Source organism: Papio anubis, chromosome 19 (genome assembly GCF_008728515.1).
Source record: "Papio anubis isolate 15944 chromosome 19, Panubis1.0, whole genome shotgun sequence".
Taxonomy (NCBI): domain Eukaryota; kingdom Metazoa; phylum Chordata; class Mammalia; order Primates; family Cercopithecidae; genus Papio; species Papio anubis.
In genome coordinates, this window is record NC_044994.1 from 3,617,213 (window position 1) to 3,641,992 (window position 24,780).

A 24,780-nucleotide genomic window follows, 5' to 3' on the forward strand; every position below is an offset into this window, starting at 1 on the left:
ATTATATATATATATTTATTATTACATTTATATTATATTTTACATAAGAGATTTATACACTTATATATTACATTCTTATTATTAGAGACTTATGAGAGTTTGAATATATCTACATACTGTCCTGCTACAACCCCCAGTGAAAAATCAAACACAGTTTTCTGGGAATTACAGGAGAGCAAAGTACTTTGGGATTAGAGTAAAAGAAGGTCATGCTCTGAATAAGGTCTGGGGTTTAGAGGTTTGGCTAACTCCCCAGAAAGATTATATCAGCAGGCAGAATCTGGAGCAGCCAGATTGCTGACCAAGAACCGATTCCCCTGCCATAGAAACGTGTCAACAAGCTGGTGCCCACTAGGTTCCCAGGCCCTATCACTTACCGACTATTCCTGTCTCACAGGAGACAGACACCCTGGGCAGAGACCCAGGCAGCAGGCTTCCCTTTCCCTCTTTCCTAAACAGGAGTTTTTAATACAGTTACCCTGTTTATCTTTTGTACCTTAGGTGTGCTGGAGATGGTTCATTTAATCACCTGGCCCAGTGTGCTTATAAAACTTTTGTCAAATACATTCCCCTTTGCAATTCTTGCCATGTGTATATAATATATATAATGCATATATATTACACATAGCCTTACCTCACTGTTCTAATATTTATTATTTTTATCTAAATCAACTTTTTGTTAATCAGATTTTTTACTGAGATAACCGTAGATTCATTTACATGCAGTTGTAAGAAACAGTACCAAGCGATTCCTCATACACTTTGCCCAGTTTCCCTAAATGGTCACATCTTGGAAAACTATCGTATAATATCACAAAGAGGACATTGTCATTGTTGCATTCTATCTTATTCAGATTTCTCCAGTTTTACTTGTATGCACTTATGTATGTGAGTTAAGCTCTATACAATTTTATCACCTGTGTAGGTTCCTGTGTCCACCACCACAGAGAAGACACCAAGCAGTGCCAAAGCCACAGGGTCCCTTATGTTGCTCTTTCAAATCCATGCCCACTTTCCTCCCCGTCCCCCACCCCTACTTCCCCTTACCATAGCCCGTGGCAATCAGTAATCTATCCTCTGTTTCTAAAATGTTATATAAATGGAACCATGCACTGTGAAACCTTTGGGACTGGCTTCATTCACTCAGCACAATTCCCCTGAAGATGCATTCGAGCTGCGCGTATCAGCAGTTTGCTTCCTTTTAGTGCTGAGTAGTAGTCCACGGTATGGATGCACCACAGTTTGTTTAGCCATTCGTAGCTGAAGGACATCTGGGCTGATCCCAGTTTAGGACTATTACAAATAACGTGTCTATGAATATTCATGTGCAGGTTTTGTGTGAACATAAGTTTTCATTTCTCCAGGATAAATGCCCGAGAATGTGATTGCTAGGCCATATGGTAACTGCATGTTTAGTTTTATAAGAAACTGCCAAACTGTTTTCCAGAGTGGCTATGCCATTTTGCATTCACACCAGCAATGTATGGATGACTCAGTTTTTCCATATCCTCACCAGCATTAGGTGATGTTGTTGATTTTTATTTTAGCCATTCTGATAGGTTTGATGATGATATTGAACGTCGTTTTACATCCTTCCTCACCATCTTCCATTCTCTCAGGTGAAATATCTGTTTATGTCTTTTGCCCATTTTCAAATTTTTCATATAAGTTTTGTGAGTTCTTTATACAGTCTACATACTAGTCCCTTATAGATGTATAGTTTGCAAATATTTCCTCCTAGTCTGTAGCTTGTCTTTCATCCTCTTCACACACCAATATTTCACAGAGCAAATATTTTTAAGTTTTTAAATTTTAAGGGTGTCCAATTTATCAGTATTTCCTTATATGAATTGTGCTTTTACTAAGTCTAAGAACTCTGCCTAACCCCAGATCTTTAAATTTATTTTCTTTTAGAAGTTTTTCTAAAAGTTTTAGGGGTTAACATTTTACATTAAAGCCTGTGATTCATTTTAGACTAATTTTATTTAAGTTTGAGGTTTGTTTTTGTTTTGCCTATTGATGTCCGATTACTCTATTTGTTGAAAAGGTCATCGGCTGAATTGCTTCTTCTGTTGAACTACCTTTGCATCTTTGTCAAAAAATCAATTGAGCATATTTGTGTAGATTTATTTCTGGGTTCTCTATGCTGTTCCATTGATCTATGCATCCATCTCACTGCCAATACCATACGGTCTCGATTACTGTAGCTATATAGTAAGCCTTCATATAGAACAGTGATTCTTTCCATTATATCCGTCTTTGTCAGTATTGTTTTAGCTATTCAGTGTCTGTGATTTCCCATATAAATTTTAGAATAGGCTTATTTATGTTTACAAAAAACCTTGCTAAGATTTGACAGAAACTTCATTTAAACCTATAACTCAATTTGAAGAGAATGAACATCTTTACTATGTTGAGAATTTCGATTCATGAACATAATATGTCTTTCCATTTATTCAAGTCTTATTCGACTTCTTTTATCAACATTTTGTACTTTTCAGCATACAGCTCCTATATATGTTTTGTTAAATATATGCCTAAGTATTTCATTTTCTTTGGAGCAATTGTAAAGAATATCGTGTTTTAAATTTCAGTTTCTGCATATTTATTGTTAGTATTAATATATAGAAATCTGATTGATTTTTCCATGTTGCTTTTGTATCCCACAACTTTGCTGAACCCACTTAGCATTTTTAGAACTTTTTTGGTATATTCTTTGGGCTTTTCTGTGTAGATAATCGTGTCATGTGCATAAATCAACTTTTTTAATATTTTAAAATAAATTTTATATCACTGTTGTAAACGCAACACTAGTGTCAACTATCATAAAGAGAATGTAATCCTAAAAATAAATATGATAAGGACAAAATATAATTAAACTCTAGTTAGAGACAGTTGTCTGCAGAGGGCCCTCAACCTTAGACTTTTTCTCTCTCTAAGAGAGAATAGCAAGTATAAAAATAGGTGTTAAAAACTTAGTGGCATCAGGCTCACTTGGAACATTCCCCGGGACAGACCATATACTAAGCCATAAAACAAGCCTCAGTAAATGTAAAATAATTAAAACCATACAAAGTATGTTTCAGATTACAATGGAATTAAATTAGAAATGATGAAAAGTCAAAATTTGGGAATTGCACAAATATGTGGAGATTAAACAATATGCTATTAAATAAATAACGGGTTAGAACACAAATTAGAAAATATTTTGAGATAGTTAAAAACAACATATCAAAACCTATGAGATGCAGCTAGAGCAGTGCTTACAGGAAAATTTATAACTATAAATGCCTACATTCAAAAAGATCTCAAATAAATATGCTAACCTTTCTCCTTAGCGAACTAGAAAAAGAGGAACAAAGCAAATCCGAAGCAAACAGGAGGAAGGAAATAACAATTAGAGGATAAAGAAATGAAAGAGAAAAATAATGAAAAAAAAAACCTAAAAACCACTGGTTCTTTGAAAAGGTCAACAAAACTGACAAACTATTGGCTAGATTGAATGAGAAAAAAAGAGAGAAGTTTCAAACTTCTAAAATTAGGAATGGAAAAGGAGACATCACTACTGACCTTACACAAATTAGAAGGATTATTTAATTGGTCATGGGATTAAGAAAAAAAGATTATAAGAGAATACTATGAACTACACAGCAAATTAGATAACACTTAAAGAACTGACATCATACAAATTAGACAATTTGTGCATTAGTAAAATAATACCTGCAATTTAAAGATATAAAGTTTGTTTAAATTAATGAGTTTTAAAATGAAACAAAAAACCTAATTGGTCATTTGGGAGGGTATTATAGAATCATTTCATTACTTTAAAACCTTCTAAATACAGAATATATCAAGCATTTTCCTTCCCTTTCATACTCTTTCATATACACTGTACCTCAGTATAATTAAATATTGTAGTTGATTTGAGGAAGTTTCTCTATGGATGCACTGCATGCAACAAATGAAGAAGGAAAGACAGAATTTGAATGTCACCATTTTGCTAACCATAATCACTTAGTAGATTACCAACAGTTAGATTCTGACCAAGTCTAAATCTAACAATTTATTTCAAGGGCATAGGGGAACAAGTTAAATAACACCGTTAGGAAACAACAAGGAAAATTCAGATTTCATAAAGCTGTGTAGGAGAGATGAATCTGTTTCTTCAACAAATCAATTTCAAAGGGAAAAAAGGCAGGGTAGGGGTAACCCATGGACTAAAAGATTGACATGTAACTGCAATTCATTGCAACGTATAGACTCCATTTTTCTGGATTCAAACACTGTATAGTTGATATTAAGGAACCATTTAATTTTTTACATGTTATCATATAGTATTGTCATGTGTTTTAAAACACAACGCTTATCTTTCAAAAAATAAATCTAATATAAAATTAAAAAAAAGAATTGACATCATGGAGACCAGGTTGATGTAGAGAAACAAAAAGAAATCACATCAATCCTTCACAAACTCTTCTAGAAAACAGAGGAGGTGGGAACTCTTACCAACTCATTCTATAGGACTGTTATTGCCCTGATACCAATGCTAGACAAAGATATTGTAAGAAATGGAAACTACAGACTAATATCCTTTAAGAATATAGACATAAAAATCCTTAACAAAACACTAGCAAACTAAATCCAGCAATGTATAAAAAGGATTATGCATCATAACCAAGTGTGATTTATCCCAGGAATGCAAGACTAGTTTAACATCCAAAAATCAATTAACATGTAATTACATATGCAAAAATTGTTTTGGAAAAAATCCAACATTCGATCATGACAAAAAACCTTCAACAAACTAGGAACAGAAGGAAACTTCTTCAACAGAATAAAAAGGATATATGTGAAACCAGTTAGTGTGATACTTACTGGAGAAAGACTAAATGCTTTATCCCTAAGATCAGGAAGAAACAAGAACGTGCACTCTCATTACTTTTATTCCAGATTGTTTTAGAGATTCCAGCCAGAGAAACTGGTCAAGAAAAAGAACTAAAAGGCACCCATATCGGAAAGAAAGAAGTAAAATAGTCTTTATTCCCAGATAATATAATCTCATATATAGATAACTCCAGATAATTTACTAAAAAACAACTAAAATTAATAAACGAGTTCAGGAAAGTTATAGGATACAAGATAAACATACAAAAGTCAATTGTATTTCTACACACTAACCAAAAGCAATGCCATAAATAAGAAAACAATCCCATTCACAATACCATCAAAAAATATCAAATACTTAAGAATAAATAAAACAAATGCAAGACTTATAAACTGAAAGCTATAAAACGTTGCTAAAAGAAATTAAAGAAGACGTAATAAAATGAAAAGACATTTCACATTGATGGATGGGAAGACTTAAAATTGTTAAGATGGGATTAACACTTGAATTGGTCTAAAGACTCAACATAATTTCTATTAAAATCAAAGTTCCCTTTTGTTTTTCAGAAATTAAGAAATAGATCCTAAAATTCATATAAAAATGTTAAGGGTCCAGAATAGTCAAACAATCTTGAAAAAGAGGACAAAGTTGAAGGACTCACAATTTTTAATTTCAAACTTACTACAAAGCTACAGCAATCAAAATAGTATAACACTAGTGTCAGGACAGACGTGTAGATCAACTAATAAAGTTAAGAGGATAAAAATAAGACCACATTCGTGGTTGACTAGTTTTAGACAAAAGTACCCCAAAAGATTCAATGGGAGAGAAACTATCTCTTCAACAACTGGTGTGGGGGTAATTAGATATCCACATGGAAAAAGATTAATTTGGACCCCTATCTTACATTACATACAAAAAGTAACTCAACATGGATGACACACCTAAATGTAAGCACTAAGAAAACATGAATAAATATTTGTGATGTCCATTTAGCCAATCACTTGTGAACAACAGATAAAAGAAAAACATGATAAGCTGGACATAAACTTTTGCACACGGTAAAAATTGTGAAAAGACAATCCACACAGAATGAGAGGAAATATTTGCGAATTATATGTTTGATAAGAGACTTTTATTCAGAGTACATAAAGAACCCTTACAACTCAATAATAAAAAGACAATCCAACTAAAAAATAGGCAAAGGATTTGAAGAGACATTTCTCCAAAGAAGAGATACAAATGGCCAATAAACATATGAAAAGATATTTACTATAACATTATTAGTCATTAGGAAAACCACAATGACACAATCTCACACCCACTGGGATGCCTATAATCAAAAAGGCAATAAATGTTGGTGAGAATATGGATATCTTGCAGTTACTTTGGAAAACAGTTTATGAGTTCCTAAAATTATTAAAAAGAGTTATCATATGACACAGAAATGCCACTCCTAGGTACATAGCCTAGAGAGATGAAAACATACATCCACACAAAATTTGTACATGATTGTTCATAGGAACATTTTTCATAATAGCAAAAAAGTAGAAGCAATTCAAATGTTAATGTGTAAATGAATAAATAAAATGTGGTATATCCATACAATGAAATACCATTCAGTCATAAAAATGAATGCATCACTGACACATGCTTAACTGAAAGAAGGTGGTCACAAAAGACCACATATTGTACGATTCCATTTATGCAAAATGTCCAGAAAAAGCAAATTTAGGGGAACAAAAAGGTAGATTAGTGATTACCAGGGCTGGAAGGAGTTGGAAATTGAGAGTGAGTATAAATGGGCATGACGTTCTTCACAGAGTGACGGAAATGTTCTAAAATTAGACATGAGATGATTGTACAACTCTAAAAATACACTAACAGTCATTGAATGGTACACTTAAAACAGGTGATCGTGATGTTTTGTAATTTACCTCAATACAACATATTAAATGTCTAAAAATTTACAACGAATTAGTGTCCAACTAGTCTTTCTCACTGACCTAATCAGAGTTTTAAAGGCAGTCAGCTTCTTGTTGCCTGATTCAATAACACGTATCATCTAAAATAACTGTGTATAACAAAAGATATACATGCCACACTTTAAAACACAACTGCAGGATCTCGAGGAGCCACATTCAGACCTCACCGAGGCCAAACAAGAGGAGAAAAGATATTACCAGGGAGGCTGGATGCATGGGACCGTGGCCCCATGACACCACCACTACAGGTAGCAGCTGGATGGCCCTGCATTTTCTCCCACTGGGATAGAGAGGCTGTAAGTTAATTCACGGTTGGAAGTGAGATGAATAGATTATGTTAGCTGGGGCACATTGAAAATTGCACATGTAAGAATCAGCTGAGCACACATCAGAATGCTCATCAAGAAGAATGCCGTACCTGTGCATAAAAGGTGAATTCCACCCCGAAACACAGCGTATCCTTGGGTGCTGGTAGCCACATCTATATGTCACAGGTATGTTTTGTCTGGCCAGGCTACACTTTTCTAGGAGCTGTCCCTCTTCAAGACCACCTGCCTTCCCATTCTCATAGTAATGTTGGGAAATACCATCTCGTACTACCAATCCCCTCCTGGCCACACACGCCTGTTCTTAACGTGAGGAGTTCCTCCCTGGCATTTTAGACTGGAAATGAAGACAACGCCAGGCCAGCATCTCCCCAGAGACTAACTCTGGAACATGTCAAATGCCAGAGCTGAGGGCAGTTCTGTTTTTACCATGTGGATACCAGCACCTTCCAATAATTCCCCTTTCTCCTGAATTTCAATTGTGTTTTGGATCCACGTAACCAAGAATCCTAACTGATACTCTGCAAGTTTAAATCGTTCTCTGCTTAAATTCTAGTCCATCAGCATTCCCACGATACACAAAACTTGGTTCCACTCAAAGGTGCACATTAGTCCCATAATTAGGGGGTTTTAGAGATAGCACCTTCTCTCAGCAAAGGTTGTCTCTACACACCCACCTCATCCTTCCCATGACCAAGGTTAAGGTGATTCTGCTGGGAACACTAGACAAGCAAACTGTTTGAGGTTTACAGTAAAGGAGGTGGATATCTGAACTAAGTCTGGGAAGTTTGAAGATCTGTCCAAATCCCAGAAAAATAAACGATTAAGTGGTGTTTATGGCTGTTATTATAAACCAACCAGATGCAAGGTGATACAAACTTTTGAAATCCCAAAGAAACAGAACAATTTGTTAAATGCTATGTTAAGAGCTTTTGCAAGATCCATTTCCATCGACTATTTATTTCGCTTTGGTTTAATCACATTTTGATTTGCAAAACCAGAAGCACGATGTAGTTGTCTTTATGAAAATCAGCTACTAGAATTCCTGAGAATTAAATTAACCAAGAGAATGGAGATACACAAATTCACTATTTCCTTTTTTAAATAATGTATTTATTTAGTAAAATAGCTAGCTTACCAGGCTAGGCAAAGCTATCACCAAATCTCTAATTCATGTGTACTGGATCCCCACAACCTCCTTTCAGATACGGGAAGTTTCAATAACCCAGTACCACTGGGGGAAGTCAAGGTACTCACATACAATGTGTCATATTCTGATTTAAGAACAAAATAGTGAGATTACGTACTTGACTATATTCTTTTTTTTTTTTTTTTTTTTTGAGACGGAGTCTCGCTCTGTCGCCCAGGCTGGAGTGCAGTGGCCCGATCTCAGCACACTGCAAGCTCCGCCTCCCGGGTTTACGCCATTCTCCTGCCTCAGCCTCCCGAGCAGCTGGGACTACAGACGCCCGCCACCGCGCCCGGCTAGTTTTTTGTATTTTTTAGTAGAGACGGGGTTTCACCGTGTTAGCCAGGATGGTCTCGATCTCCTGCCCTCGTGATCCGCCCGTCTTGGCCTCCCAGAGTGCTGGGATTACAGGCTTGAGCCACCGCGCCCGGCCCTTGACTATATTCTTAAGGTAAAATCTAGAACTAAAACAAACAGGTATGCCATGAAAAATTTTAAGAATTCTAATGGTCATTACGATAGGGATGACCATTACCATAGTGTTACTAAAATTGTGCTAGTAGTCATAATGATAATAAAAATGGAAAAAGTAACAACAGAAATAATAAAACCGTTTAGCCCAAAGATATGTAGTCAGGGATGTAACTGTGTTATGTACAGGAATTATAATTTTAACATTTATCATTGTATGGTACACCAGATTTGCATTTCCCTATCATTTTCCCTTATTTCTTCTCTGGTTGAATCAATGCCACATTGACTACCACAAGTGAAAGGCCATTAACTATTACACTGAGGGCAGACGTAACAAAGGCATGATACCTTTGTACACTCAGGGATGACATTCAGGGACGGAGGATAATATCTACACAAAAGATATTAAAATGAGTCTTACCTAATATCTGAGAGGTCGCACTTGTTTCCAGCGATGGCCATTACAATGTTTTCCGGACCATGTTCTTTCAGCTCCTTGACCCATTTCTTCAAGGTATAAAATGAATCCTAAACCAACAGTATACAGAAATCATTAGAAAAACCCCTCAATATAATATTTCAACCAAGCAGAAATACAAACCCAGTACAATTTAATGGAGAAAAATATTTTTAGGAGACTCATGCAGATTAACATACTACCTCTGTCTAGGCACAAAAGTTAATGTTAGCTGAAATACACTTTAATAGACCATGTAAAGTTTTCTAAAATTAAAACTTGATCTAGTTAAGAAAATCATATCAGTGATTTTTCTCCTATAAATAATGTTAATTTAAAATGATAGCCTGGACTCCGCATGAATAAGAATAACAGGACTAAGTAAATGCTCATGCTTACACCAAGAAAGAATCATGTGTCTCTAGAGTCCTGTCTTCCTGTTGGCCCTTCACTCACAATTGTCCTCTAGAAAACAGGTCAAAGGCAACACACCACATTTAGGTAGAAGTGGTCAGGAACTCGTGGAAGGTAACAGTGATGGGTCACTAAACTGATAGTCTTATGTGCTGAGTCAACACTCCAGAGAAAAAAAGCAAATAATTCAATTTGCAGGAGTGGGAAAAAATGTCATCAAACTACTGCAGTTATTTGTTGATGGAAGTCTAAAACCTTCAACATTATAACTAAAAATATATTACATATACACAAACACACAAAGATTTACTGACACGCACACAAATGTTATGCTTGGCATTTTAAGTAAGTAGTATGACTGAAACACTAACAAAAATAAGTATTCTGTAATTATAAAGCATGCAGAAATTAAAAACTATTTTCCTTTTCTTTAAAAGCTGACATTCTGCAGAATAGTACTAGCAGGCATGACTTTGCCTCTACAGTCAATTTTAAGAATGAATGGTCATTGTTGTTTAATTTAGCAGATAAATATGGGATGCTTTGTTACATATACACGAAATAAACTCAATATATAGTGGCACGCTACTGGGAAGACGCAAGCAGTGACGTCTTTGCTTCAGTCTCTCTAAGTGAGAGAACCACCATAAATGACATCTAAATTCTGAAGGAGACATTCTTACCTGCTTGGTAATATCATACACGATAACAGCTGCAGCTGAGCCTCGATAGTACATGGGAGCCAATGAATGAAACTGTTTAAGAACAATGAACAGTTTTAGGCCAAAGTGAACAGACTTTATTCAATCCCAAATTAAACATAAAAGTTTTATCCTACATCATCCCTATAGGATCCCTAAATTCCTTCCCCATCTAATTTTTCCAGGGTTCATGTTATTCTTTATTTTATTTTATTTTTTTGAGATGCAGTTTCACTCTTGTCACTCAGACTAGAGTGCAATGGCATAATCTTGGCTCACTGCAACCTCCACCTCCTGGGTTCAAGTGATTCTTGTGCCTTGACCTCCGGAGTAGCCAGGATTACAGGCACGCGCCACCACATCTGGATCATTTTTCTATTTTTATTAGAGACAGAGTTTCACCATGCTGGCCAGGCTGGTCTCAAACTCCCGACCTCAGGTGATCCACCTGCCTCGGCCTCCCAAAGTGCTGGGATTACAGGTGTGAGCCACTACGCCTAGCCCCAGGGTTCATATTAAATAAGAAATTTTCCTCCTCATCAACATATATATATACTTGTGGCTTACTGACCATGAAATCTACTCTTGGGTAAAAGCCAAAAACAAATTTTATTTTAAATGTTACCATCTTGTGAATTTTCTTTTCTCTGCTGCTCATCATTTCTCTAATATGACTGACCGACCCAGGGCAATCTCATTAGAATTATGCAGCAGGAAAGGAAAGAAGCATGGCAAGGAGAGGGAAAGGGAACACTGGCAAAGATCACAGGACCCTCGCTGAGCCGTTAATGAAGACCAATCAGCAAGGGCAGCTTTGGCAGCAGCTGCCTCGGGTCTGGAGGGCTGCCACCTCCCCAACGCGGGGCTTCCTCACCTACCTAAGGTCCACAAATGACAAGACAGCAGAGGAGCTCCACTCCAAAATGTTAACAAAGCAAGTGCCGCTGGTCACTAGCATCGTTCATCCCCAGACAGGGGAGCTCATTAGTCTCAGAATGCGTGCACTTTATATGTATTTTGGAGAAGGGTCCAGTCTTAATCTGCATTTTTTTTTTTTTAATTAAAAAGTATCCTGGAGGGGCCGAGTGTGGTGGCTCACGCCTGTAATCCCAACACTTGGGAGGCTGAGGCAGGCAGGATCACCTGAGGTCAGGAGTTTGAGACCAGCCTGGCCAATATGGTGAAACCCTGCCTCTACTAAAAATACAAAAATTAGGTGGGCATGGCAGATGCCTGTAATCTCAGCTACTCGGGAGGCTGAGGCAGGAGGAACGCTAGAACCCGGGGGACAGAGGTTGCAGTGAGCTAAGATTGCAAAACTGTATGCCAGCCTGGAAGACAGAGTGAGACTCAATCTCAAAAAAAAAAAGTATCCTGGAGGGGTTTTGAAAGTCAGTAAGAAAAAGATGGCTTAATAGAAAAATGGACAAAGACATAGATATAGGTAAATCACAGAAGACATAAATTGCCAATAAATATTTTAAAACATGTTCAATTAGAATTGGAGGAACACCAATAAAAATAAGGAGACACTTATAAATGATTACATCGTAAAAAGATGTGTGATGTTCAGTGTTGGTGTAGGTTTCAGAAGGGAGGCACACATGCTCTGTATGGAATGTGCTGAATATCTTCTTTCAGAGCAACTGTTGGTAACATAATCAAAAGTTGAAATGTGTGTCCCATTTGACCCAGCAATTCCACTGAGAGGAATATATACTGGAATGGCTGTCACACACAGGAAGACACATCCTGTGCTGCATACGGGAGCAAACGGGAATTGACTCATGGTATAATGTTATGAACCGAATGTTTGTGTCTCCCCTAAAATCTATGTATTGAAACCCTAACTCCCAACGTGGTGGTATTAGGAGGTGGGGCCTTTGGGAGGTAATTAGGATTAGATGAGGTCACTGATGGAATCAGTCCCTTATACGCAGAGAAGGAGACCAGATTTCTCTTCCCTCCCCGCCCTGCCCCTATGTGAGATACAGCAAGAAGGTGAGTATCTGCATACCAGAAAGGGGCCCTCACAGGCACTGTACATGCCGGCACCTTGATCTTGGCCTTCCCAGCTCCCAAAGGGTAAGAAATCAATGGGTGTTGTTTAAGCCACCCAGTCTATGTTATTTTGTGCACAGATTAATACATATATGTATGTAATGATATTCTATAGACATTAAAATGATGATTTTTATTTACAGGAAAAGATATCTTTGACATACCGTTAGATGAAAAATAGTCTCAAACAGCACATATAGCATATAATGTATCATTTATTATGTACTTAATGTATTATTATATGATAATATAATGTAGGGTAAAATGTGTGTGAGAGTATGTCTCTGTATGCAGGAATAACACGAGGTTCCTCTAAATCTTAACAGGTGGGATTTCCAGTGATTTTAAATTTTCCTTATAAGCATCTGTATAGCATAATTTTTTACAATGAGTTTTAAGTAATATGGTTTTTAAGTTTTGAACAAAGCAGCTGTTTTTATTGGGCAGTGGGGAGAGAGCAGGGAGGAAGGAGAAGTGGATCCTGAAGCTTTTCTGGCAAGCAACAAAACCCTAACTCATTATTTTCTTTCCCACGATACTCATCATTGGATCAACACTTGCCAAATTGAAATGATGGTATTTGGAAATAATCTGAGTCCCCAGGTTTCCCTGTTACTGCACTGAGGAATGCCGGTGAGGCACTCACAACAGTGTGGAAAGGAAGTGGGCCACCCTCCCTGCCTCCATCCCTCCATGCAGGTCTCCACCCTGAAGAGAAAGGACTCTGGAGCCTCTGCGGGTTTCAGAGAAGGGAGAAGGTTGGACGAAGCTCAGGGTGAACCAAGGAGTTCAGAGCTGAACTGTCCGGTGGCCAAAGATGCCGAAGGGCTGGCTCCACCCACTGCCCCCATTCCGGAACGCACTTGGGGACAGCGACATTTGTCACATGCGTGCCTTTCCATACTCACTGACTGCCCAATACTGTGTCTGGCATAATTATTAGGCATCCATAAATCTATTTTTAACTCACCATTTGGCAACCTACTCCTTACACTTAAAAAACAAAATCAGAATTCCTGCTCAAAGGGAGGAAAAAGTAAGAATTGTTTGAAACTTTCCTACTTTTCAAAGGGTAAGGACTGCAGATACAGTCTCTTTTTACCCCAATTATCCAAAATGCCCATTTTTTTCAAAATAGTCTCCATATAAGAGTGGTTCACATAAACACACAAAGTAGCAGTCAATGCAAACTTTATTTCCCAAAAGTAAAGACATTCATGGACTCAAGCTCAAGGAGGAGCACACTGCGGGTGTCTTCTAAGACAGAGAGAGTTCATTTTAGGCTAAAACACCATGAACTGAATCTAAAACGGTCACTGGTGTGTGGAGGTCTCATGAATTATTGAAGAGATCTTGGTATATAATGCATTACTCATTCTTTCCTTCCTCCAAATGGAATCACTTTGAAATAAATCTGTTGGTGAAGCCACTTAACTGACTTTATTGCTGGGGACTTGAGGGTTTTAATGAGTTAGAAGTTCACGTCTCAGTTCCAAAACCCAATAATGCATTGACCAAAGGATGATCTTGGTGGAGGACAAAAAGGATAAATCACTTCTAGTCTACAACGTATATGCTTTTCCCCCTTACAAACATAAAACAAAAGCACCACAATCAGCCTCAGTACTCAACATGACATAATTCAATTCCTGTGGGGTCAGAATTAAGACTGATGGAATGCTCACATAAAAAGATTCTTCTAGAAATAAAGTTCACAGTCACAGGAGGCTGATAAAGCTTTATTTTTACATCTTACCTTGAAAGGTTATTTGAAAATTAGCACAACAGATGCCAATTCAAAATCTCTTCTTCTCTGACTACCCAACAAAACATCTAGAAGACCAAATTAAAATGTTGAGAAAATTTTCAGATGTCATTCAATTATTTAGAAACAGCACAGGGAACTGTGAAAACCCAGCGTGTCTCCTCAAAAGAAATAGCTGTTTATGTCCTTAGTGTGTGTGATTATTTGTTTTCTAATTGCTGGAGGTCCCTACGGTGGGGGAGAAGGGAATGGCCTTCTTCAAGCTCTTGGAGTTTCTCAGACTGCTCAGCTTTCACAGATGGACACTCACCCTGCCCCACCTCCAGCAGCTGGCAGAAAATAAATGAACATGACCTTTCTGGAAAGCAGCTGGACAATGTGTTTCAAGAATCTTGCAAATGTTCAGATACTTTGATCTGACAATTCTGCCTCGTAAGGAATAATTAGAGATGGTTACAAAGTAACCAGAATTCATTTGAGAATTATCAATGATGCTGAAAAACTGTAATCAATCTCTATGTCTAACAATTAAGGAATGGACACGTAAATTTTGGCTTAGTCATATGATGGAATATCCAGCAGCAATTAGACTTAGGTGTTTGTGAAATATCAAATGGCACACGATGCAAGACAGCCTAGTGTGGTATTTTCCTGAGGGTCTTCTGCAGAACACTAGACCACCTGGAGGTGGCCAGGAAAAAAGGTTTCCTGGCCAAATAAGTGTGAGAAACACCATGTATAATAATGCTTCCCTGGATGTTTACAAAGCATAATTAGCGCATTAAAGGATCTGAAAATTTTCTACAGTAAAGAAACCTATTTATTTTGTTTTTTTTTCCAAGTAGTATTTATTAATATCTAGGGACCTAGTGTGATCAGGACCCACCTCAGGGGCAGTGAAGAGAACTGGACTCAAAGAAAGACCTGAGGCTTGGCTTGGCTCTATCCTGCTTTTCTTATTTTGTGAAACTGGTGCAGTGGGTGGGGTCAGAGATGAAGCTGAGGTTTTTTCCAGCTCTGGGACAACGGTCCAGAGCTCGCGGTCAAGGTGAAAACAGGCTCAGGATGGAGGCTCTCGCCTTCCCTGTAGGGCACGTCTCTTGTTTTCCCATCCTGTACTGCCCTATGTGCATGCATGTGCACGTGCGCACACACACACGCACATGCACGCACAAGCACACACATGCACACACACACACACACGCACGCACGCACGCACACACAAACACACACCCCTCAGCAGCACAGTGGAAAGTCCTATTCCAGGAAATCTCCTAATCCTTTAGACCACCCACTCTGCCTCAGGCAACATTCCTTAAATGCAGGTTTGTGGCATCATAAATTCTACAGCAGCCAAATCCTGCAAGTCAGGAATGGGCAGTGGTGGAAAATACATGAAGTTTCCAAACAAGCACAGCTCCAGCTGGGCTCTGCCTCCCAGATGAGAATTATCCAAGCCAGAATGCTCTGGCATCAGGTCCAGGAACTCGGAGTGATGGGCTTTGTATTATGATTTCCAGAGGACGCTCGGTCCCTGTTGAGTCGCTCAGGCTTGGCCTGGACGCCTATGCTGCTCTGTGGCCGGTCAGGTGCAAGGCCACCATCAGGGAGAGTCAAGGGCAAGTGCCAAAAAGAGCCCAAGGTCCACTGGGATTCAAACGAAGACAGAAGCGGTAGAAGAAAATTCCTGAAATTCTCAACATTCTCAGCTGGCAAAAGTTGAATGGAAAAACACATTACTGAATGTTCTTTCTGTGCCATTCAGAAGAATGCTTCCGACTTTTACATAGACCCTCTCTCTCCACAGAGAAGCAGAGGCCTAGTTAATATGCCTACTCAGCCGTCCTAAAACCCGAGTGTATGCAGAGTTGAATAAAATGGGGCTGGAAGACGATACATCGAACTGTTAAGATGTTCTCTGTAAATAATGGCAGTACAGACAAACCACCACTTGCTTTGCGATTTCTGAATTATTCAAAAAAGTTTCTGTTATCTCATGATACATTACTTCTGCAATGACAGGGGGTGTCTTTTTCCTTTTTTCCCTTTCTTTCATTTTTCTTTGAATGTGTTGTTAGAGTCAAAAAGTTTTCTCAGCACTCAGGGATCCAAGGGTTGAAGCAACAGTACCAGGAGGAAGCTGGGTTTTAGAACAGACCTGATGAGCACCTGACTCCTTCTGACAAGATGTGCCGCAAGCCTCATTTAGCAGAAAATGACGCAACACACATCCAAACATCTTTCCACAAAAACGGTGTGGGAGCAAGGCATGGATTACTTTTACTGACTGATTGGGACAGTGTCTCACTCTGTCACCCAGGATGGAGTGCAGTGGTGCCATCACCGCTCACTGCAGTCTCAACCTCCTGGGCTCAAGTCATCCTCTCATCTCAGCCTCCCAGGTACCTGGGACTACAGGTGTGTGCCACCATACCCGGTTAATTTTTTTTTAAGTTTTTATAGAGACAAGTTCACGCTACGTTGCCCAGGCTGGTTTCAACTCCTAGACTCAAGTGATCTTTTTGCCTCAGCCTCCCAAAGTGCTGGAATTAAAGGCATGAGCCACTGCACCCAGCTGGATTAGTGTTTTTTTTTTTTTTGAGACGGAGTCTCACTCTGTCACCCAGGCTGGAGTGCAGTGGCCGGATCTCAGCTCACTGCAAGCTCCTGCCTCCCGGGTTTACGACATTCTCCTGCCTCAGCCTCCCAAATAGCTGGGACTACAGGTGCCCGCCACCTCGCCCGGCTAGTTTTTTTTGTATTTTTTTAGTAGAGACGGGGTTTCACCGTGTTAGCCAGGCTGGTCTCGATCTCCTGACCTCGTAATCCGCCCGTCTCGGCCTCCCAAAGTGCTGGGATTACAGGCTTGAGCCACCGTGCCCGGCCTGGATTAGTGTTTTTTAAAAGACAATGTGATGAACTAGAATATTCTAATCCCTAAAATAATGTATAAAAAAGAAATCAATGATTTAATATGCTGTAGAAATGCATTTTTTCCCACCCATGAAATTGTCCAAGGGCAGTGACCTTCAGTTCATAGTCCTCTGTGTTGGCAAACAAGTGGAATTTCCTAAAACTCCAGAACTAAGCCCCACCCCACTCCTAGGTATGTCTATTTGCATCATACACAGCCACTGTGCCATGCATTTGTGGGGAAAGCCAGGATGGCCATGGCGATCATAGAAAACTGGTCTCGTCTTGCCCTCTCTCCACTCTGCCCAGGTTGGTTTGGTCTTTCCCGTCCTTAGCCTCAGAGTCACAGTAAGCGTACCACATTCAAGACAAGACCCCACAGTGCGGGACAGTATCCTCGCTGCACAGCCCTGAGGAGGCCTCCGAACAGGCCCCATCACACCAGATGCACTCAGAAACATACTGTGTCATTTCCCTCAGTGCGCCTAGAGCTCCGGACTCTGCACTTTGCTGTGTGCCAACCCAGGCTAGCCGGCGCGGCCTTCAGACCCCGCCCCAGCTCTCACGCAGCCGCGCCTCCCTCCTGTCCGAGCAAAGTTCGTCTTGCCTGGACTGGACGTCCAAAGTTTCCACGAGAGCCTTCAGATATCCAGTGAGCTCCAAACTGGCCACACAGCCACCAGAGAGATCCTGTTTTAAAGGGCTGGATGATGGTATTTACGCTGACCACAGAAAGTATTTATTTTTAACTTTTACTGTGGAAATTTTCAAGCACATCCACAAGAAGAGAGACTAGAATAATGAAGTTCCATCTTCTCATCCCCTGGCTTCAAGATCACCACGAACACCTGGAACACCGGTTTCCACCTCGTCTCACCTCCCTCTCCATCCCCACCCGTGGAGTCTTTTGAAGCAAATACTTGACATCATCTTATGTTAACTGAACATCAGAGTGATTGATTTCTTCCCGCATAAATCCGATTGTTTCACTTCCCTGTTCAGAATCCTTCAAACCTAGTATCAAAGCCAAGTTCCATTATGTGGCCTCTTGGGTGGGCCTTGGTCCCTTCTCGGGCCCCTCCACTGCTTGTCTCCAGCCCCAGCCTTCTCGCTGCTCCCTAAACACAGAGGCAGGTCCACCGAGCCTCCGCACCTTCCCTGATGTCTTCCGGCAGCCTGGACCCTCCTCCGCCAGCATCCTCAAGGCCCCTCCTCACTTCTGTCGCACCTTTCATCAACTGCCACCCTCCCTGAGAACCCTTCCCTGAAACCCTATCTGGACCACAGCAAGGACTCAACAAATATTTAATGACCAAATGCACGTAATAAAAGTCAATAACCCTGTGAGGCCAGGGAGACAAGACAGAACAGTTCCTGTTATTCACAGGAGAAAACTGAGGCTCAGCGTGGTTAAGTGAATTGCCCAAAGACATACAGCTCTTAAATGGTGGAAAAGACTTTGAACATAGGTCTTGACTCCAAATTTCATGCTTTTTCCATCCCTGTGTTGCTTCTCTGAAATGACATGTTGCTTCAGTTGATATAATTAAGACACAGGTTTACATCAAATGTATTCATTCCTTCAACAAACAGTAACAACTGTTTTAATACTCAGTACGTGGCAGGCACTGTTCTGAGCAGCAGAGAAACTGCAGTGTGGCGGGCAGAATAGTGCCCCCCAAAGAGGTCCATGTCCTAATCCCCGTCACCGGGACTGTGTTAGGGTACATGGGAAGGGGAATAGCGCTCATCAGCTGACCTTCAGATGAGGACATGTATCTTGATTCCTTGGGTGAGCCCAGTGTCCACACAACGCTCCTCAACAGTGAAAGAGGGAGGCAGGGGAGTGGGAGAGAGATTTGAAGATGCTACTCTGCTGGCTCTGAAGACAGAGGAAGGGGCTACAAGCCAAGGAAGCGGGTGGTCTCTGAAAAAGGCAAGGAAACAGATTCTGCCCTTGTACCTCCAGGAGGGATTCAGGCCTGCAGATATTTTAATTTTATTTCAGCGAGACGCACTTCTTTTTTTGTTTAAATCTTTTTATGTTTTGTTCTTGTTTTGAGACAAGGTCTCATTCTGTTGCCTAGGCTGGAGTGCAGTGGTGTAATCTCAGCTAACTGCAGCCTCAACCTCCTGGGCTCAAGTGATCCTCCTGTCTCAGCCTCCTGAGTAGCTGGGACTACAGCTGCATGTCACCACATCTGCCTAATTTTTTAAAAACTTTTTATAGAGATGGGACTCTCACTGTGTTGTCCAGACTGGTCTTGAACTCCTGGGCTCAAGTGATCCTCCCGTCTCAGTCTCCAAGTAGCTGGGACCACAGGCATGAGACCCATTTCTGACTTCTGACCTTCACAGCCCTGAGGGAGTCAGTCTGTTGTTGTTTTAAGCCACTGAGTGTGTGGCAATCTGTTACAGGAGCAATCAGAAACAAAAAGAGAAGGTGAAGAAGGTAACAAGGTCCCCGCCCTCCAAAAGTGTCCTCTTCTTGGAGTGAGGGGGAGTCCAGCACCTTCCATGGGGCCGCTCTGGACGCAGAGGTCTTCCTACGGCGGGTCCGTGCTCACTGCAGCCCAGCTGCCTCTGTTAGGACAGGCTGTCAGCGCCTCAGGAGCAGCTTCTTCTGTTACCAAACAAAATCTGTTTGCTAATTTCCTATTCAAGAATGACACTCATAGGCTTTATAGGCCTTTTCTCCTGTATTTTAGCCAGACTTAGGAAATTAGCTCCATAAAAGAAAAGAAGAGGACAGAAGGGAAAGGGAAGGAAAGGGAGGGGAAGGGAGGAGAGGAAACAAAACTAGGTAAAGTGCTTCTTAGATTCTCGGCAAATCCACCTCCGGACCCCCTGAAACTCCTGTCTCAGCGGCTCTGTGTCTTGGCCCCACGTCCTCTGAGAGTTGGCAGAACGGAAACCTGGCCTCCACCCAAGAGGCACAGACAGTGCCTCATAATTAGAAGCTACTCAGGGCATCCCAGATGAAAACGCATGCCAGCAAAATGTCATTGCCTGACCTGGGAGGGTGTTCATCGAGCACAGTGTCCCTCCCAGAGCAGCCTGTCCCCACCAAGGAGGGGGCATATGGACGAAGGAAACATGCACTGGAGAGCAAAGGGCAACAGCAGGGTCTCCAGTGACAAAAGAACTCCCGAGGGACAAGAGGCAGGGCAGGAGCCTGTGTGTGAGCAGAAGAAGCCTGTCCACGCAGCTCTGAGGCTGTCCCCTCTGCCGGCCTCTGTGTCCCCACGGCCCAGGCCACGTCCTTCACTGCCAGCATGGCCTCCTCCCGGGCTCAGGGCAGAGCTGGTTACAATGTTTCCCTAAGGTAGCTTCGTATATGGACAGGTCCTTCCTCCTCCTCTCTTGTCACTAGCATTCTGACACCCAGGAGGACCGTTCTGCACCTAGACTCCTATATTCTTAGAGGACACACATCCCCCACATCAAACGGCACCACAGTTCCGAGGGCCATGTCCATGGACCGAGGCAGTCCCCGCTCCACCTGCTCAGCTGCCGTCAGGGTCCCCTCATGCCCCTCTCCAATACCTCTGTTCACGCTTTGCTTTTGTAGTTTCCAGCACCAATTTTCAAATACCAATGAAACTCTTCAGCTGTAAACCACTCAGTGAAGGATTCCTGGGGCTTCTCCTTAAAGGAGCTCAGCAGGCACGGCCCTCACCACAGCTGTTTATCTCACTTTAACAGCATAAACCCTATCTCCAAGCTCCCGGCCTGTCTCCTCCCTACACAATCGTCACTCAGTTTTCCCTTTCAAGAGAGTTACTGAGGCATGGAGGAAGGGAATATTTCCCTTGCCAGGATCTCAGTTTGCATTGGTTGAAAGCACAGTCATCCCGGCCTGGACAGTATAGTGAGACCTCGTCTCTGAACAAAAAACAAACAAACAAAATATTAGCAGGCATAGTGGCTGGTGCCTATAATCCCAGCTACTCGGGAGATTAGGCAGGAGGATTGCTTGAGTCTAGGAGATCGAGGCTGCAGTGAGCTATGATCGCACCACTGCACTCCAGCCTGGGTGACACATCAAGACCCTGTCTAAAAAAGAAAAAGAAAAACAAACAAACAAACAAGAAAAGAAAAAAAGAGAAGAAAAGAAAGCACAGTGCTCTTATGAAAGGGGTGGGGAGGAGAGCAAAAACTCGCATGTACTCTATCCTCTCCCATGAGGAGGAATGCCTACAAAAACGTTCTATCGTGGGCCGCTGGGGATGGTGCAGGTCAGGAACAGGATTCTGGTGTGTGCTGCTGGCTTGTGTTGTAGCCGGGCCTGTATTTCCAATGGCTGCAGGAAAAAGAAAGGAGCTGCTCATTCTGAGCTTGTGAGAGGCTCCATTCTTCAAGAACTTCCAAAGGTCAAAATTTCCTCTGACTTTACTAACAGCCTATGAATAGTGAACCACTTTTTTGACCATAGATGCTGGGGCCCTGAAGAAAGCAGGAAAGAGAGCAAAAGAGTTTCTTTGGATGTCTGTGAAGCCTGAATTTGACCTCAGCTATCTGCTGCCTCCAGTTCCTTTGCTTTCTCAAGCACCCATTCAGACCCAGCGATTTTGCACAGCTTTGCGCCAGTGCATCCCAGCCCTCTGGGCACATGATCTCCAAACACCTAACCTTTCAAACCATGCAGACTGGCAGGCACTTGCAAAGTTAATCTGAAGGAGGTGAACAAGTGGTATGGCCGAACAGCCTGGGGTGCCCAGATCTCCTGACTGCATGCATTAAACCGTGGCTCCCGCAGGATGTGAATGTGGCTCCCCCTTACAGGCATGCACCATCACACCCAGGTAATTTTTTACTTTTTGTAGAGACAGTGTCTCACTGTGTTGCCCAGGCTTATCTTGAACTCCTGGGCTCAAGCTATCCTTCCACCTCAGCCTCCCAAAGTACTGGGATTAAAGATATGATTCACTGTGCCTGACCTAATTCTTTATTCAAAATTTTTTTCTCTGAGATCAGCATTTCTAACCTACATGTAAATTCCAAAGAGTTGAAAGACAGCTGGCAACTTGCTTATCATTAATAATTTAAAGGTTTGAGGAGCAGGTAACGCCAAAGTCATCTACAAAGTCAACATAATCCTGACCAAAATCCCAGTTGGATTGTTTTGATAAAGCCGATCCTAAAATTCATTTGGAAATGCAACATACACAGAATAGCCAAAACAATCTTGAAAAAGAACAAAGTTAGAGAACTCACATTTTCCAATTTGAAAGCTTACTACAAAGCTACAGTAATCAAGACAATGTGGTATTGGCATAAGGACAAAAAAATGTGTATCAAAGAAATAGAACTGAGAGTCCAGAATCAGAACCTCAAATTTACGGTCAGGTGATTTTCATCAAAGGTGCCAAGACAATCGCGCAAAGAATAGTCTTTTTAATAAACTGTGTTGGGACAACTGGACAGCTGCCTGCAAGGAATGAAGTTGGATCTTGTCCTTACAACATGCACAGAAATTAACTCCAAATGCATCACAGGGATAAAAGTGAGAGCTAAGACTATAAAACTCTCAGAAGAAAATGCAGGAGTAAACCTTTATGACCTTAGGTTAGGCAAAGACAAGTGTTGGTGAGAATATGGAGAAACTAAAGCCTTATACACTGCTAGTTTTCCACTTTGGAAAACAGTTTGGCAGTTCCTCTAAATGCTAGCCATGGAGTTCCCGTATGACCCATCAATTCCACTTCAGATATATACCTGAGAGATTTTTAAAAACATACATCTGGCTGGGCATGGTGGCTCACACCTGTAACCCCAGTACTTTGGGAGGCCGAGGCGGGTGGATCACCTGAGGTCAGGAGTTCGAGACCAGCCTGGCCAACATGGTGAAACCCCGTTTCTACTAAAAATACAAAAGATTAGCCAGGTGCGGTGGTGGGCAGCTGTAAACCCAGCTACTGGGGAGGCTGAAGCAGGAGAATCGCTTGAACCCAGGAGGTGGAGGTTGCAGTGAGCCAAGATCGTGCCACTGCACTCCAGGCTGGGCAACAGAGCAAGACTCTATCTCAAAAAAAAAAAATCTACGGCCGGGCGCGGTGGCTCTGGGCCTGTAATCCCAGCACTTTGGGAGGCCGAGACGGCGGATCACGAGGTCAGAGATCGAGACCATCCTGGCTAACACACAGTGAAACCCCGCCTCTCTATTAAGAAATACAAAACTAGCCGGGCGCAGGTGGGCGGCCTCAGTCCCAGCTACTCGGGAGGCTGAGGCCGAGAATGGCGCGGAACCCGAGGCATGGAGCTTGCAGTGAGCTGAGATCCCGCGACTGCACTCCAGCCTGGCGGTAGAGCCGACTCCGCCTCAAAAAAACTACACAAAAAATTGTTTGTGAATGTTCACAGCTATTCATAATAGCCAAAAAGTTGGGGGAAAGTGGATATTCATCAACTGATGAGTGGATAAACAAAAATGTGGTCTATCCATACAATGGAATATTATTCAGCCATAAAAATGAAATACTTCTATGACCCACACCACAACGTGAACCTTGATAATCTTTTCCTAAGTGAAAAGATCCAGTCACAAAGAACTACAGGTGGTATGATTCCATTTGTCTGAAATGTCTGGATTAGGCAAATCTAGAGACGGAAAGTATCTCAGGGCTGGGGGATGTAGAGGGGGAACTGGGAGTGACTGCTAATGCATAAAGGGTTTCCTTCTGGACTGATAAAAATGCTCTGAAATGGATTGTGCTGATGGTTGAACAATTCGGAATACACCAGGACCCACCAAGCTGCATACTTTAGATGGATGAATTGTATGGTACGTGAATCGGATCTCAGTAAAGCTGTTTTTAAATAAAGAAAAGAGGCTGGTAATACTCCACATACTGATAGTCAACAGAGAAGCAAATGTGGACAAAAGCAATTTTCAGTGAATGTGATTTCTAACTGCTAAAGCTCCAGGGTGGGTTATCCAGAAAACATGAAAGTTGGCTCAGCTGCTTCCAAGGCCAACCAGAGAATGAGGACAGAAAGCTCAGAGACAGAAGCTTGTGTGGGTCTAGAACAGGTAAGGAGGGGGTGAGGGAAAGAACTCCTTGCCAAGGAAAAAGTACAGAGAATTCCACTACTGCCGCTTCACTGAGCTCTTTTTAGAAACCATTTTCCAACATGGGGAGGGGCCGTCTGAGCCAAAAGGAAGGAATAAATCTATCTTCAGTGCCATGGAAAGTCAAACATTAGATCTACAGCTTCAGGTTTTTTAATGGGAAATTTGTGTTGGAACGTCATGAATTATGTAGAAGTACAGCATGGTGGAAAAAAATTGAAGGGAGACGGCTGAAGAAAGTTTCAGGTTGGAAGAAGTTGGCCCTCCATGGTATATACAGCAAGAGAACCCAGGAGGGGCCTCTGGTAGATTAAAGTATAATCCCCAGCTCTTCACTCCTCCATGAACCCATGCCCTATTTATGCCAATGCTGCTTTTCAGTTCCTCTCGCTAAAGGCCCCTCTATGTGTTGACTCTGGGGTCCCGCAGGGAGCTGAGCAGGTAAATTCCCTTCTGTTGGCGGTGGACCGCTCTAGGCATCGCTCCTGTGTACATCCTCGCAAAGGTGCCTGCTGACCGGCTACTCTGTACTGTTCAC

General features: G+C 41.5%; 1 protein-coding gene across 1 annotated transcript in view; it reads right to left on the bottom strand.

Annotated features, from left to right (window-relative positions):
- RAB31 (RAB31, member RAS oncogene family) overlaps window positions 1-24,780 on the bottom strand; it is a 149,497-nt gene that overhangs the window by 38,326 nt on the left and 86,391 nt on the right. The window contains exons 4-5 of the mRNA XM_003914153.4: window positions 10,414-10,485; window positions 9,281-9,387 (exon numbers count right to left, since the gene is read on the bottom strand). Of these exons, the coding sequence (XP_003914202.1) occupies window positions 9,281-9,387; window positions 10,414-10,485 (179 nt within the window). The remainder of the gene's footprint in view (window positions 1-9,280; window positions 9,388-10,413; window positions 10,486-24,780) is intronic.